General features: G+C 50.2%; 1 protein-coding gene across 3 annotated transcripts; it reads left to right on the top strand.

Moving 5' to 3' along the window:
- Nucleotides 1-3,152: 3,152 nt before the first annotated feature.
- On the top strand, nt 3,153-14,743 carry LOC119957912 (CLOCK-interacting pacemaker-like). 3 transcript variants are annotated; one of them, XM_038786105.1, is made up of 4 exons: nt 3,153-3,202; nt 7,051-7,261; nt 11,144-11,310; nt 12,375-14,743. In XM_038786105.1, exons 2-4 carry the CDS (start codon nt 7,057-7,059, stop codon nt 13,320-13,322), a joined length of 1,320 nt encoding a protein of 439 aa, XP_038642033.1. In that variant the 5' UTR covers nt 3,153-3,202; nt 7,051-7,056; the 3' UTR covers nt 13,323-14,743. The 3 variants fall into 3 exon arrangements, with proteins under 3 accessions (XP_038642033.1, XP_038642031.1, XP_038642032.1); XM_038786103.1 differs by lacking the exon at nt 3,153-3,202 and adding an exon at nt 3,248-3,300; XM_038786104.1 differs by lacking the exon at nt 3,153-3,202 and adding an exon at nt 3,345-3,418.
- Nucleotides 14,744-16,518: the final 1,775 nt, after the last annotated feature.

Below are 16,518 nucleotides of genomic sequence, written 5' to 3'. Positions count from 1 at the left end.
GTTCCTGTACTGTCTTTGCTTCAGTTATACAGGGCATTCAAATATTATGTACAGTATTGGTTTACTCATTTAAGGAAGGATTGTTTTTACATTAACTCATGGGATGTGGGTGCCGGGAGCTGGGCCCATCCCGAACTGAGTGGCTTACTGGACATTTCAGAGTCTGGAGTCGCATGTAGGCCAGACCCAGATGAGGGGGTAAGATTTCCTTTCCCAAAGGGGTGATAGTGAACCAAATGGGCTTTTGCATTAGACTTTTAATTCCAGATTTAACCATCTGTCATGGTGGGTTTGGTGGCTCGAGAAAATACACTGGAGTATTCCAGTAACAGCAAAAGGGGTTTATTAACAATAGGCAGAGATAACTATGCACAGGCAGAGAGCAATGATGAATAGGCCTTAATTCTCTTGCTCCAGGATCCACACTTCCAGAGCCCATGCTCCAGGGCCCTGCCCTGTCTTGCTGTTGGCCATGGTTCACACTAACCGCATGGGATCGTCCCTTAAAGGGGCCAGGCGATCACTTTCCTCTCCCTCCCACCCCCTTAAGTCGCTTAATTACATTTTAGTAAACAAGCTATATGCAAGTGTGATATACGTTTGAAATTTGAGGGGAATAAAATCGCACGGCCACGGTGATAGAACGGAGAAATTAGATTGATTGGATAGCTCTGCGGACTTGATGGGCTGAATGGTCCCCTCCTGTGTTGACATGCTACATTCTGGCAAATATTAAAGCAGGTCCATAAACGTTACGAGCTATGGCACCTTGGCTTGTAGCAGTAAACAGAACCATCACAACACAATCCTGTAAACAGCATCATGTTTCCATCTTGGTGCCCAGTTCCTTACCCACTGTATCATTAGTGCTCAAGTTATAATTAATTCTTTGCTATTTGCATGACTTCCAGTAACCGTCGGAGTAGTGTGCACTGTTTGTTTTTGTTGCAATTGCAGTATTTTAAAAAATAAATACATTTTGAGTACCCAATTCATTTTTTCCAATTAAAGATTTAGCGTGGCCAATCCAGCTAGCCTGCATATCTTTGGATTGTGGGGGTGAAACCCACGCAAACATGGGGAGAATGTGCAAACTTCACACGGAGTGACCCGGGACCTCGGTGCCGTGATGCAGCAGTGCTAACCACTGCGCCACCGTGCTGCCCTCTATTGCAGTATTTTAAGGCCATTATTTGATTCTGTGATGTGCAATTTTCCTCGTTCTTGCATTTACCTTTTCCTGACTGCGCTCTTCTGAGGCCCCCTGCTCTGCACCCTTTGTATTATTACACTGCCCCTGGTGGCAATTCTTCCTATTTTTGCCTTTCCAGCAACCAGACCCCACCCCCCACTAACCATGGCAAAGGATACCTGCCCCCTTGTCTTGAGGATGGATGACCCCCTTGTCTTGGTGATGGATGCCTGACCCCCTTGTCTTGGTGATGGATGCCTGACCCCCTTGTCTTGGTGATGGATGCCTGACCCCCTTGTCTTGGTGATGGATGCCTGCCCCCACCCCCCTTTGGGGATGGATGCTCCCCATGCCTTGGGGATGGATGCCCCCTCCTTGTCTTGGAGATGGATGCCCAACCCCCCCTCCTGTATTGCGGATGGATACCCCCCTCCCCCGCCTTAGGGATGGATGCTCCCCACCCCCCTAGGGGATGGATGCCCCCCCCCTCCCGTCGTGGGGATGAATGCACCCCCCTCATCTTGGGGATGGATGTCCCCCCCCCCCCCCCGCGCTGTCTCGGGGATGGATGTCCCCCCCCCCCCCGTCTTGGGGATGGATGTCCCCCCCTGTCTTGGGGATGGATGTCCCCCCCCCCTGTCTTGGGGATGGATGTCCTGCCCCCCCCCCCGTCTTAGGGATGGATGCCCCCCATCTTAGGGATGGATGCCCACTTGCCCCCCCCCCCCCCCCCCCCCCCCTGTCTTGGGGATGGATGCACCTCCTCTCAGCGATGGATGACACCCTGTCTTGGAGATGGATGCCCCCCCCCCCCCTCTTGGAGATGGATGCCCCCCCCTGTCTTGGGGATGGATGCGCCCCCCCCCCCTGTCTTGGGGATGGCTTCACCCCCCCCCCCATCTTGGGGATGGTTTACCCCCCACCACCGATCTTGGGGATGGTTTCTCCCCCCCACCCCCGATATTGGGGATGGTTCCCCCCTCCGATCTTAGGGATGGTTTCCCCCCCCCCCCCCCCCCCCGATCTTGGGTATGGTCCCCCCCCCCCATCTTGGGGATGGTCCCCCCCCCCCTCTTGGGGATGCCCCCCCCCCCCATCTTGGGGATGGTCCCCCCCCTCCATCTTGGGGATGGTTCCCCCCCCCTCCATCTTGGGGATGGTCCCCCCCCCCCGATCTTGGGGATGTCCCCCCCCCCCCCGATCTTGGGGATGTCCCCCCCCCTCCATCTTGGGGATGGTCCCCCCCCCGATCTTGGGGATGGTCCCCCCCCCGATCTTGGGGATGGTCCCCCCCCCCGATCTTGGGGATGTCCCCCCCCCGATCTTGGGGATGTCCCCCCCCCCCCCCCCGATCTTGGGGATGTCCCCCCCCCCATCTTGGGGATGTCCCCCCCCCCGATCTTGGGGATGTCCCCCCCCCTCCGATCTTGGGGATGTCCCCCCCCCCCCCGATCTTGGGGATGCCCCCCCCCCGATCTTGGGGATGTCCCCCCCCCCCCGATCTTGGGGATGTCCCCCCCCCCGATCTTGGGGATGTCCCCCCCCCCCGATCTTGGGGATGTCCCCCCCCCCCCGATCTTGGGGATGTGTCCCCCCCCCGATCTTGGGGATGTCCCCCCCCCCCCCCGATCTTGGGGATGTGTCCCCCCCCCCGATCTTGGGGATGTCCCCCCCCCCCCCGATCTTGGGGATGTCCCCCCCCCCCCGATCTTGGGGATGTCCCCCCCCCCCGATCTTGGGGATGTCCCCCCCAATGTGTTGCTGCTCCCAGGTGTTTACAGCCTGCAGCCTGGTCACGTTGCAGAACTCGGGGAGCGGCGCGTGTGCCGGGTCGCCATGGAGACCGCATGTCAATCATGCCGCCCTCACGCGGCCGCGCACGGGAGACGGAGGGGAGGCGGCGCAACCTACCCTACTGCCAGGGCGCTGATTGGCGAAGCCGGCCGGGGCTTATCCCGATTATTGGTCAACCTGAGGAGGGAGGCGGTTTGGCCCGGGACTGGGCAGCAGGTTCGTGTGAGAGGCGGTGCCTGGCGAACAATCAGCGGGAGCGAGTCGGCGGCGGCGGAGAGACCGGGAGCGAGGCGGCGACGGAGGCGGAGGCGGAGGTGAGCGCGAGGTCTGGGCAGCCCCAGGGAGAGCGGCCGGCGGGAGGGAGACTCAGAGACCGGGGCTGGAGGCCCAACCCCGGGTGTAGGCCGGACCCCCGACCCCGGGTGTAGGCCGGTAAATGGCGGAGAGCGACAGAGACTGCGGCTTAATGAGGGAGATTCACATGGAGGGAATGAGGGGGGTTCACATGGAGGGAATGAGGGGGGTTCACATGGAGGGAATGAGGGGGGTTCACATGGAGGGAATGAGGGGGGTTCACGGGTTCACATGGAGGGAATGAGGGAGGTTCACATGGAGGGAATGAGGGGGGTTCACGGGTTCACATGGAGGGAATGAGGGAGGTTCACATGGAGGGAATGAGGGGGGTTCACATGGAGGGAATGAGGGGGGTTCACATGGAGGGAATGAGGGGGGTTCACATGGAGGGAATGAGGTGGTTTCAAATGGAGGGAATGAGGGGGTTTCAAATGGAGGGAATGAGGGGGGTTCAAATGGAGGGAATGAGGGGAGTTCAAATGGAGGGAATGAGGGGAGTTCAAATGGAGGGAATGAGGGGAGTTCAAATGGAGGGAATGAGGGGAGTTCAAATGGAGGGAATGAGGGAGAGGGGTGTCTGAGGAGGGAAATAATCTTTATTGTCACAAGTGGGTTGACAACACTGTAATGAAGTTACTGTGAAAATCCCCTCGTCGCCACACTCCGTAGCCTGTTCGGTTACACAGAGGGAGACTTCAGAATGTCCAATTCACCTAACAGCAAGTCTATCGGGACTTGTGGGAGGAAACCCACGCAGACAAGGGGAGAATGTGCAGACTCCGCACAGTGACCCAAACTGGGAATCGAACCCGGGTCCCTGGTGCTGTGAAGTGACAGTGGTAACCACTGTGCTACCGTGCCACCCCAATGGGGGAGGGTATATGTCTTGCGGGGGTAAATGTGGGGCCTGGGGAGAGGAAGAGTCCAGTGGGGGTGCTGTAAATGGGGAGATGTGCAGTTTGGATTGGATTTGTTTATTGTTACATGTACCTGCATGCAGCTCAAACAGATGATTTAGTACACAAATGGGGCAACACAAGGTACACAATGTAATTGCATAGACACTGGCATTGGGTGAAGCATACAGGAGTGTAGTGTTAGTCAGATCGGTCCATAACAGGGTTGTTTCGAAGTCTGATAACAGCGGGGAACAAGCTGTCTTTGAATCTGTTTGTACGTGTTCTCAGACTTTTGTATCTCCTGTCCGATGGAAGGAGTTTAATTAAATAAGCGGGGCAGTTCCCTGCAAACCTGTGTAAACACAGGACTGAATTGCCACGTGTCCTGGGAGGGAAGGGTTGTCGGTGTCTGTGCTCAATATGGGATTGGTTTTCCATGTGACCTACAATATGAAGAAGCACTGTACGTGTCCCTTGAGCCACCATGTTGTGAGGCAGGAACTAAGGGTTAAAAATACCAGCCGTATACCTGCCGGACCTCCATCAAAAGCTGCTCAGGATTTGCTATTTAAATTGTCTAAAGATTAGCGATTTTTAAAAATCACTGCTAATTCCCGTTTAATGAAATTCCTATTTCACACTTCATTCCATTTCTGGTCTTGCTGTGCTGCACCCTGTGTCATTAATCAATTGCAGATTAAACCTCAATGGTTGTTAATGTGGGAAGGTTTTGTGTGTCTGAAGTCCTCTTCCCGCATCTTTGACTAGCTTTTTATAATTTCCTGAAGTGCCAGAGAGTGACCAGTAAAAATTTAGGTTGTTGGTAAATTACACCTGTTCCCATTTTGGTGTCCTTAAATCGCGATAGGTTTTCTTGTGCGGGCACTAGGCAGTGAATTTGAGGAGTTAGACAGATTTTTAATTGGTAATGGTTTGGAAGGTTATGGAGAACGGGCAGGACGGTGGAGTTGAGGCTGTGATGAGATCAGCCATGATCAAATCTGTCTAACTCATCAAATTTACTCTCTCCATCTCTCCAGTGGTCTATTTGCATAAAGCTGGCCTTTGTCCAGTCATGCGAGAGAGCTTTTGTCCTCCAATGGCCCACGATTGATGAACAGATTGTCAACACGCTCTCTCGCTCAAGGAGGCCGATCAGTTGCAAGAAATTTTACAGCGCAGAAGGGGGATAATCGGCAGCCTGACTGGTGTTTGCCAATGTTTATGCATCTCACCTGCCTCCTCCCACATTCCTACTGATCGCATCAGCATAATAGTTTAATCCCAACCACCCACGTGTTCATCCAGCTTCCCCCTTGATTTATTCTACCACTCAATGTGGTAACAAGCTCCAATTTCTAGGTTTAGAAATTCCTCCTGAATTCCCGATTGGATTTATCTTGCATTTATTGCACTTTGTTTACAACTAATGCACAAGAGAAAAGTCTGCCACATCAAACTGCTTTGTCATTTTGGAGATCGCCGTCGAGTCACCTCTCCACCTTTTCTAGAGGCCTGTTCAGCCTTTTCTGATAACTATCCTCCAATTCATATGTTCATAGGATATAGGAGCAGAATTTGGCCCATTGAGTCTGCTCTGCCATTCGATCATGGCTGACCTCATCCTGGCCTTGACTGCACCGTCCAGCCCATTTACCATAACCCTTCAACCCATTATCAATTAAAAATATGTCTTAACTCACATTTACTCACTGTACCGGCATCCACCGCTCTCTGGGGTAGTGAATTCCACAGATTCACAACCTTTTGAGAGAGATTGTTTCTCCTTGACTCTGTTTTAAATTTGCTACCTCCTATCCTAGGGCTATGCCCTCTCGTTCTAGAGGTCATAATTCTGCTGGTGTCCTGTAAAACCTGTTTTGGCAGGTTCTGCACTATCTTTATGGCTTTTTGAGGGAGGTGGGAGAGGAAACCATCAATGATTTCAAAGTTAAATTGGACTGAGGGAAACCTGAGGCAAAAGAAACTTCCAGAGCCTGGGGGACAGCACTCGGGGAATAGGACTAATTGAATTGTTCACTGCAGAGCCAGAATGGATTTGGATGAACTGAGTGGCTTCTATTACGGGCCAGGGTTTAGAGAACCCCAAAGTGTATCATGGAGTTCACCTGACCCATAGCTTTGAATATATTGTGGTTATGGGGAGCAAAGGGCCCACTTTACAGCTGTGATGCAACAGAGAACTAAAAGTATTTTTAAACAAAAACAATGTTTATTCTATGAAATCCAGTTAACATCTTTAAACACACACACAGTAAACATCTTAACAACTATCAACATCAACAATACCCACAGATACAATATTCTATAAGTAACCCTTAATCTTTCCTTGCGACATCCATAAGACAAATAACCCTTTTTAACGCAAGAGATCAGGTTTAAATTCTCTACTGAGAGCAGTGATCATTTTGAAATCACCCAAATGATCTGGAGACAGTCTTTAGATTGCAGAGAGATCCTTGTACAGCTGCTTGCTTTTCCTGCAGCTATCCAGCTCTCAAAACGAAAATAAAAACCCACAGACACATACCAGCTTTTGTTCAAAGTGAAAGACAGCCAGCCCAGCTCCACCCACACTCTGACATCACTGCAGCTATTTGCTAAATACCCATCTCTTAAAGGTACATCCACTGCAGCTATTTAATAAACACCCATTTCTTAAAGGTACTCTCACATGACACTTCTTCTGTTGTTATGACTCTATCCTTTTGCCAGGTCTTTCAATGGGAAGCATTCCAATTCCGGATGTGGTAATTAATATTTCTCCTTATGAATGTTTTATGCCTCCAGAGAACCATGTCGCTGGATAAATTGCCCATGGCCATCAGTTCCAGAACCTCCCGCAAAAGTCTGAAGGACCGGATGACCGGAGTTTCGGTTAAATTGGAAAATATGCTGGACAATCAGTACGGACAGACGGAGAAAAGGAATTCCATGGCAAGCATGGGGAAGAGCAAGCGGATGTCACTGGGAGAGTCTGAAAAGGATTCGGGGTTTTCAGGTAATGCAGAACACTGGGCACTTGGTGATGATTTGAAATGCACATTTCACCCTGTCTCTTTGTATAGAATTCTGATCTAACAAATGGAAATGTGGTCTCTACGCTCACTAGAGTGGGGACCGCAAACCTTTACCATTGGAAATAAGAGTAGGCCCCTTGGAGCCTGATCTGCCATTCAATAAAATCATGGCTGATCAACCATATGTGATCCAATTCCTTGCCGTATCCTTTGACTACTTTAACTGCCCTAAAATCAATTGACCTTGATTAGGTGCACTGACTAAACATCCTTAACTCTCCAATGTCAAGAATTCCAATGGTTTCCAACCCTTGAATGACGGAACTTCTCCTTGTCTCAGTCCTCAATAGCTAAAACCATATCCTGAGACTATGGCCTCTTGTTCTACACTCTCCAGCCAAAGGGAAATAGTGCCCTCAGCGTTTACCCTGGTCAAATCCTCAGTATGTTATATATTTCAGTGAGATTACCCATGGCAAAATAAACACTCTGGAAGTGGACACTGCGGCACGGCCAGATATTGTGGGGAGTACAGACATTTTAATGTTTGAGATGTGGCCTCTTCCAAATTGCTCTATTTGAAGGTTCCCCACACCCTTCAACAAACGTGTCTGCTCTTTCCGCAGGTTCTGGCCATCGCATTGAGGATTTCCATTACTTTCTGTTTTCCAACAACCACAGGATTTTGCTACTTCCCCTTTACTCAGCACACTCTAAGCCCGAGGCTCCACTTTGACCCAGAATTAACTACAGTCCTTGGGCCTCCCTCAGATATCTTTCCACTCCAGGTTGCGGCCGTGATGGCTGGTGTAGAATTTTTACAGCCATGTAACCTATTGCAGAGAAATGCAGATTCCATGAGTTTTTATTCTTCCCATTCCCCTGTGGTTTTGTATGCAGAGACCAGGGTTATGTTAGGAACAGGACTGTTCTTGTCTTTGGTCCTGCAAAGGGATGGTGGGGTGCAGGCTCACAGAGCTGTTTCTATCTTCTGTTGTTCGATATTGTGAGTTGTGCTTAACGAGGCAGCCATAGCACGGGCATGGATGCAACACTTGAGGCATGGAGCAATGGTTAACATTTTACAGACTATGTATGGTGTGTTACGCACTAAATGGGTAGAACTTTTAAAGAGGGTTCAGGAATAGAGACCTGGGGGATTCATATCCACAACTCTTTGAAGGTGGCTGGTCAAATTGATAACGTTTTTAAGAAAGCAGATGGGATCCTTAGTTTTATTACTCGGATCACAGAATAATACAGCGCAGAAGGGGCCTTCCGGCCCATCAAATCTGCACCGCCGCGTGAAAAACACCTGACCTAATCCCATTTGCAGCACTTAGTCCATAGCCTTGAATGTTATGACGTGCCAAAAGCTCATCCAGGTACTTTTAAAAGGATGTGAGGCAACCCGCCTCTACCACCCCCTCGGGCGGGGCATTCCAGACCGTCAGCACCCTCTGGGTAAAAATATTTTGCCTCAAATTCCCCCTTAACCTCCTGCCCCACACCTTGAACTTGTATCCCCTCATAACTGACCCTTCAACCAAGGGGAACAGCTGCTCCCTATCCACCCCGTCCATGCCCCTCATAATCGTGTACACCTTGATCAGGTCACCCCTCAGTCTTCTCTGTCTCGGTGAAAACAACCCAAGCCTATCCAACCTCTCTTCGTAACTTAAATATTCCATCCCAGGCAACATCCTGGTGAATCGCCTCTGCACCCGCTCGAGTGCAATCACATCCTTCCTATAATGTGGCGACCAGAACTGCACACAGTTCTCCAGCTGTGGCCTCACCAAAGTTCTATACAACTCCAACATGACCTCCCTGCTTTTGTAATCTATACCTCGATGGATAAAAGCAAGTGTCCCATTTGTCTTTTTCACCACCCTATTAACCTGCCCTTCTGCTTTCAGAGATCTATGGACAAACATGCCACGGTCCCTTTGTTCCTCAGAACTTCCCAGTGTCATGCCAGTCATTGAATACTTCCTTGTCATATTACTGCTAAAGTGTATTATCTGCCACTTTTCTGGCCATGTGACCATCCTGTCTATACCTTCCTCTAACGTAAGACACTTGACCTCACTGTTAACCACCAGCCAAACTTTGTGTCATCCGCAAGCAAACTGATCCTGCCCCACTGTGGTACGCCACTGGACACTGGCTTCCAGACACTAAAGCACCCGTCTCATCATCATCCTACCACTATGCCTATTATGAATTTATGAATCCACTGTATCAAATCACCCTGTATCCCATGTGCATTTGCCTTCTTTATAACTTTCCCATGTGGGATCTTGTCAAAGGCTTTGCTGAAATCCATGTAAACTACGTCAACTGCACTAGGCCTGGTCACATGCTCAAAAATTCAATCAAATTTGTTCGGCATGACCTCTGACTAAGCTACGCTGACTATTCCTGATCAAACCTTGCCTCTCCAAGTGGCGATTGATTTTCTCCTTCAGAATTTTTAGATGTATAGATTACAGAAGCAAGGACATTATAGAATATTGTGTCCATTAAGGCACAGGAAATTCGATACGGTCTAGGGGTGTTAGTTATTATGGGTTATTTTGTTGCATTTCATTGTTTGTCGTTATGTTTTATATTTTCTGTAAAAAATTCCAATAAAAATTATATTAAAAAAAAAAAATTAAGGCACAGGAAATGAGAGTAGGGGGTCAGCGCTGCTGCCTCACAGCGCCTGGGACCCGGGTTCAACTTTGTGGACGTTGCACGCTCTCCCTGTGTCTGCGTGGGTTTCCTCCGGGTGCTCCGGTTTCCTCCCACAGTCCAAAGATGTGCAGGTTAGGTGGAGTGGCCATGATAAAATTGCCCCTTATTGTCCAGTGATCTGCAGGTTAGATAGTGGGGGAGTGGGCATGGGTAGGGTGCTCTTTCAGAGGGTTGATGCAGACTCGATAGGCCGAATGGACTCCTTCTGCGCTGTAAGGATTCTATGGTTCTATGTCATGAGGCCCCTCGAGTCTGCTCCACCATTACATTAAGATGACGCCATTGTTCCCTTTTGAGTCTAACAATTTTAGCATTCTTGACCTACTCAGTAATTGAGCATCCGTAGCACTCTGGGGTAGAGGATCCCCAAGATTCACAGCCCTTTGGGTTAAGAAATGCTTCTTCCTCCTCGCTCTACAGTGTCTGACCCCTTCTCCTGAGTCTCTGACCTCCTAATGAACCTACATTTGTAAAGCACTTTTCGTCCCAAGGCACTTTGAGTAGAAACATTACTTTTGAATACAATCACTGCCCTATAGAAAAGCCTGGCAGCCATTTTGTGCATAGTAAGATCCCACCGGCAACAATTGGGTGATTGGCCAGTGATTTATTTTTGTTTTTTGCCTGAATTCTGGGAGAGGACATCGAGGAGATTTGCCAGAATGGTACCTGGACAGAGCAACTTCAGCCATGCGGGGAGACGAGAGAAATTGGGATTGTTCTCAAAATAGAGATCACAAGGGGATATTTGACGTGTATTCCAAATTGTGAAAGTTTTTGATAGAAACGTTCCACTGGCAGAGTCATAAGTAGAGTACGCAGATTTAAAATAATTGGCACAAAAAACACCAGTGTGAGAGAAGGAGGAATTTCTTTATATCGCAAGTTTTGATCTGGAAAGCAATGTCTGCAAGGGCAGTGGGGCAGATTCACACTTTCAAAAGGGAATTGGATGGATATTTGAACGGAAAGACATGAATGGCAGGATCAGCAGGCAGCGATTAGTTTCCACGCTCCTTTCCACTGGGTTGAGGAGGTTTGAGGTCCCTTACTTATGGCCGGTTTGTATTGTCTCTGCATCACCTGTTGGCTGCGTCACTCCCTCTTTGCTTTGTTCTCAGACACTAGCTCAGAGTATCTGAGTACTCTGGAACAGACCGACTTGGAGGATCGTTCCTCGCACAAGAGGCCAGCTGCGTTGAGCCATACCGAGAGGATCACCGCTGCGCAAAGCTCGCTCCCCAGCCTGACTCCTGTCTACATTGTGAAGAATGTCTTTCTGAAAGAGGTACTGACCCTCCCTAATCCGCAGTCCTCTGTAGTGAACCCTCTTTTTAAGACCAAGAATACTGTGGTGACTTGTCGTAAAGTCATGCTCTTGTGTGGCACGTGCAAAGGCAGCCGCTGCAACTTTGTCCATCTGGCGCATGCGCTCTGAGGTCAGCGCAGAGGGTGGCTGTGAGATTAAATGGTGTGAATGGGTGACATCTCGTTCTTTTTACCCGGGAGAGGCTGAAATCGGCCTCTGTCCATGGCTAATTGTGAAAGGGAAGGCTCGACCAACGCTCCTGATCACTGCTGCGGAGCTCTCAGGAGGAGGATGTGACGCCACCCCATAGCGAATAGTCTTCCTAAGCTCAGTGCTCAGATTCACACATACACAATGTAACCCTGTGGAACTGTAACTCGGCGAGAGCAGGAAACATCCTGCCAGAGTGAACTGCCGTTGGAGTCAGTAGGTGGTGTGGATCCTCGGCTTGCACGATGTACGAATGGAGATTCTGGGCAATAATCTTCATTCGCTTTAAAGGGCTGCTTCAATTTGTGTTCAAAAGCACTGGGTGTTACTGTAGCAAATACAGTTTTTGATGGTTTTAATGCCTTTGTTAGGTTGTGACTTCCTGCCCAGCATGTTCTTAAAACAAGACATTGAAGTTTCTTAATTTCAAAGGGGATAGTTAATTTGGTCAAAAGAAAGCCATTTGCAGTGTGAATACTCAAATGCCAGGAGCTGTTACTCTGCCTGTTTCCAGCATTGCTGTTTGCATTGGAGTAACCCCGCCCCCCGGCCCGTCTGCCCACACTGCGGGGCACCTGACCTCGCTATTGTCAGTCTGCATGTGTTCACTGTTTGACTGGCAAATAGGACGGCCACTTAGATGGCAGTGACTGTGTGAATGTTTATGATGTATTATTCTTGTACAGCTGATGGGCGCCATCTTGTCATGCACTCGCATTGAATAATTGTGGGGGCTGGGTGCATGCATGCTGGCATTGAGTGGGTGTGCGCGGGGGTGGCCGTTAAACAATTGGATTCTAATTCTGTTTTTCCCATTGCCATGTTTTGAACAGCCTTTGCCCGTTCCATCAAGAAGCCAATTTGTTCAGGCCCAGCTGCAGGCCTGGGGAAGCCAGCGCACACTCGGTACACCAGGCCAGGCCCGAGTCGTCTTCATTCGACAGCCGTTGGCAGCTTCTTTCAAATCGCAGAAGGCCGAGGCGAAAGGTGGGGTTGGGATAGACACCTATCTCCCGATATTAAATTCCTACCCAAGGATAGCCCCTCACCCGCACAAAAGCCAGGACGCCGGCAGCAGGCCGACGCAGGCGGGGCACTGCCTGGCTCAGGATGTCAGGACTACCGACCACAGCAAGAGCAAACGGTTGTGCCTGGGCGAGGTGGAACCTGCCAGAAATGAGCAAACCTCGCATGTGGGGCCAGTGGCCAACAGCGAGTCACCTGACACTCAGCGGCCGCCCAGCTTTGGAGCAGCGAACCTCTTCGGTCAGTTTGACTCTGTCTCCCCATCGCCAGTGCTCTCTCCGAATCCTGCATCTCCGTCTGAATCCTCTGAATCGCTGCACTCGTGGCCGTCATACACCTCCTGCTCTTCCTCCTCCTCGCCCCCACCCTCCTCCTCCTCCTCCAACTCCTTCACCCCCTCTGTGTTTTCCTGTGCTCCCAGCGCCCAGTCACCCACTGGCGACGCCACGAGACCGGCTGCTCGAGCCTCCAGACCGATTCCCTGTCCCGCCAAGGAACGGCGCTTCCGCAACACGGTGGAGATCCTGAGCCGGTCAGGGTTGCTGGAGATCACATTGAAAACAAAAGACCTAATCCGGCAGAACAACAGTGCCCAGCGGCAGATCGATGAACTGAAGGAGCACGTTCGACTCTTCTGCAGCGCCATGCAGAGCAAGGAGCCGCAGGCTCTGCTAAGTCTCCAAGAGGCGATGAAAGGCTCCGGGAGTTACGGATCGATGAGCAGTGGTGTATCCTCCTCCTCTAGCCACCTCTGAGCGGGCGCCACCATGACCAGGAATCTCTGGTGCACCAGAGGCTGTATGTTAGCAGAGGGGGAACTCTCTGGGGAGTGAGCAGGGAAGTGGCTTTGAAGTAGTTCAGTCATGACCTTATTGAATGGCAGAGCAGGCTCGAGGGGCCAAATGTCTGAGGGGCCCCAGTACTTGCACCTGTAACTGCCTCCGACGAGAGAGGGCCAGGGATATGTGGCTTTGAATAATTGCCTCAGGCTCCAGCTTTTTGAAGTGAAAACCCTCCTTTTCACAGGTTTTACTCCCCATGCTACATTAGCAGAGCCACAGAAATGTATTTATTTGCTGCGCACTTGCGTGTTGGCTGAGGAACTGCCGTTGCTTTGTTTCACCCATTGCCTTGGTGGCTCTGTGCAATTCACTGGAGGCGAGAGATTTCAATGACTCTCAATCCCACTTTTGCCCTTCTAGATTAGAGCAGCAGACCTGGTACTGACTGGCACATGCTTACAGGACTTGGTCATAGAATTTTGCAGCAGAAAAAGAGGCCCTTAGGTCCATCGATTCCATGCTGGCCATCAAGCACCTATCTATTCTGATCCCATTTTCCAGCACTTGGTCTGTAACACTGGCTTGATTTCCCCTGGAAGTGGCTCAGCAGTTAGAAGATCCAACTTCAGAGGTTTGCAGGTGTTGTCCCTGCTCGCAGTCCTGGTGGAGTTCTGCGGGAGATCCACAATGTTGGAAATTCTGTCCTTTCCGTGGAAAATTAAACTGAGAGCCCACCTGCATTGTGGGTGGGGGAGATCCCTGGACGGTACACGAAGAGCTGGGGAGTTCTCCCAGGTACCACTGACTGACTGATGATTAGTCTTGCTGCTGATTGATGGTTAGTCTTGCTGCAATTTGTAAAAGTTTTTGATGTGCACAATATGATTATGACGCTTGTCGGAATAAGTTACTGAATTTCAAAGTGTGTAAATGGATGTGAGACATTTTCTGACTAAGGTGACAACACCTGACCCTCCCCGTCGATCCCCCGCCCAACTGGAACTCCATATTACTCTGATGTCTCCGCTTCTGGGTTCCGACTAACTGGAGGCCCGGGGTTTGGTTTGGATGGACTCTGCAACCCTCGCGGTGTCTGGGACTGCCAGTGATCGGTTTTGCTGCAGTCTGTGGAGTCGCTGTGGTTTTGTGCAGGGCTAGCTGCCCAGGTAGCTGGTCACACAGCATCCCTCTGCATAGGGTGAAAGAGCAGGTCATCAACCCGAAATGCAAAGTGTGCCACCGCTCTGGCCACTGCCTGACCTGCAGCACCTACACAGAACATACAGTGCAGAAGGAGGCCATTCGGCCCATCGAGTCCCCACCGACCCACTTAAGCCCTTGCGTCCACCCTATCCCCGTAACCCAATAACCCCATCTAACCTTTTGGACACTAAGGGCAATTTAGCATTCGCTAAACCTGCAAGCCTTTGGACTGTGGGAGGAAACCGGAGCACCCAGAGGAAACCCACGCAGACACGGGGACAATGTGCAGACTCCGCACAGACCATGACCCATTGGGGAATCGAACCTGGTACCCTGAATCTGTGAAGCCACAGTGCTAGCCACTGGTGTTACCTCGCCGTTTTATCTGCAGTATTTTGTTGCTTCCCGCCCGTTCTTGTAATCAGACCGACCAGAAGTAATTTAAAAAAAACACATCTTTCCAATGAAGGCTCAATTTAGCGTGGCCAGAGGGCAACACGGTGGCCTAGTGGTTAGCACAACTGCCTCACGGCGCTGAGGTCCCAGGTTCGATCCCGTCACTGTCCGTGTGGAGTTTGCACATTCTGTCCGTGTGGAGTTTGCACATTCTCCCCGTGTCTGCGTGGGTTTCGCCCCCACAACCCTAAAATGTGCAGAGTAGGTGGATTGGCCACGCTAAATTGCCGCTTAATTGGAAAAAATTATTGGGTAATCTAAATTTATAAAATAAAAAAAATAAAAAAATTTAGCGTGGCCAGCCCACCTACCCTGCACATCTTTTGGGTTGTGGGGGCGAAACCCACGCAGACACTGGGAGAATGCGCAAACTCCACACGGACAGTGACCCGGAGCAGGGATCGAACCTGGAACCGTGGCGCCGTGAGGCAGCAGTGCTAACCACTGCATCACAGTGCTGTCTTTGGCAGAATTGATGGGCCAAATGGCTGCCTCCTGCACTGTAGGGATTTTGAGATAAGGAAGAGCCAGGCCGTGGATTCAACACAAGGATGGAAATTTTAAATGTAATCAATATAGGGTGGCCTATAGCAAGTGTAGGAGTGAGGCTGAATGAGGAGGACTTGGATTGGGAGCGCATTCCATCTCAATAGATATTCATGTTTTTTTTTACTTAATCTTTTCTGGATGTGGGCTTTGCTGGCAAGGCCCAGCATTTGTTGTCCATCCCTAATTGCCCTTGAACGGAGTGTCTCGCTTGGTCATTTCAGAGGGCAGTTAAGAGTCACCCACATAGCTCTGGGGTCACGTGTCGGCCAGACCGGGTAAGGATGGCAGATTTCCTTCCCTAAAGGAGGACATTAGTGAACCTGATGGGGTTTTACAACAGTCGATAGTTGTCACGGTCGCCATCACCAAAACTCGCTTTCAATTCCTGATTTTATTCATTGAATTTAAATTCCACTAGTTGTTATGGTGGGATTTGAACCCGTGCCCCTGGTATTTTGGATTTCTAGTCCAGTGATATTACCAGTACAACAATCAGCCATGATCTGATTGAATGGCAGCACAGGTTCAAAGGGCTGAATTGCCAACTTCTCCTAATTAATACGTTCCTATCCCTTAGATTCTCGGCTTGATCCTGTGCAGGGGGACCCTTTGCTTCTGCTTTCTCCTTTTACACCAAACAAATATTTTGACAGTGGTTAGCACTGCTGCCTCACGGCACCGAGATCCCAGGTTCGAATGTGGCTGTGGGTCACTGTCCGTGTCGAGTTTGCACATTCTCCCCGTGTCTACGTGGGTTTCGCCCCCACAACCCAAAGATGTGCAGGGTAGGTGGATTGGCCACACTAAATTGCCCCTTAATTGGAAAAAAAATAATTGGGTTCTCTTAAATTTTTTTATTTTTTTTAAACAAATGTTTGGGGTAGCTTTGTTCCTGTTCCATAGAAGCTAATTTTTCAGTTTACTGGGAAAGGTGGGACTGTTTTATTTTGGGGGGGAGGGG

Source organism: Scyliorhinus canicula, chromosome 27 (genome assembly GCF_902713615.1).
Source record: "Scyliorhinus canicula chromosome 27, sScyCan1.1, whole genome shotgun sequence".
NCBI lineage: Eukaryota > Metazoa > Chordata > Chondrichthyes > Carcharhiniformes > Scyliorhinidae > Scyliorhinus > Scyliorhinus canicula.
Note: the sequence above shows the minus strand (reverse complement) of the source record. Positions and strands in the feature narration are given on the sequence as shown.

Bases quoted from the DNA above. Each gene is read 5' to 3' on its own strand.
- LOC119957912 (XM_038786105.1), top strand. From the start codon at position 7,057: ATGTCGCTGGATAAATTGCCCATGGCCATCAGTTCCAGAACCTCCCGC. The intron at 7,262-11,143 runs GTAATGCAGAAC...CTTTGTTCTCAG, and splicing joins AAAGGATTCGGGGTTTTCAG to ACACTAGCTCAGAGTATCTG. The intron at 11,311-12,374 runs GTACTGACCCTC...TGTTTTGAACAG, and splicing joins AGAATGTCTTTCTGAAAGAG to CCTTTGCCCGTTCCATCAAG.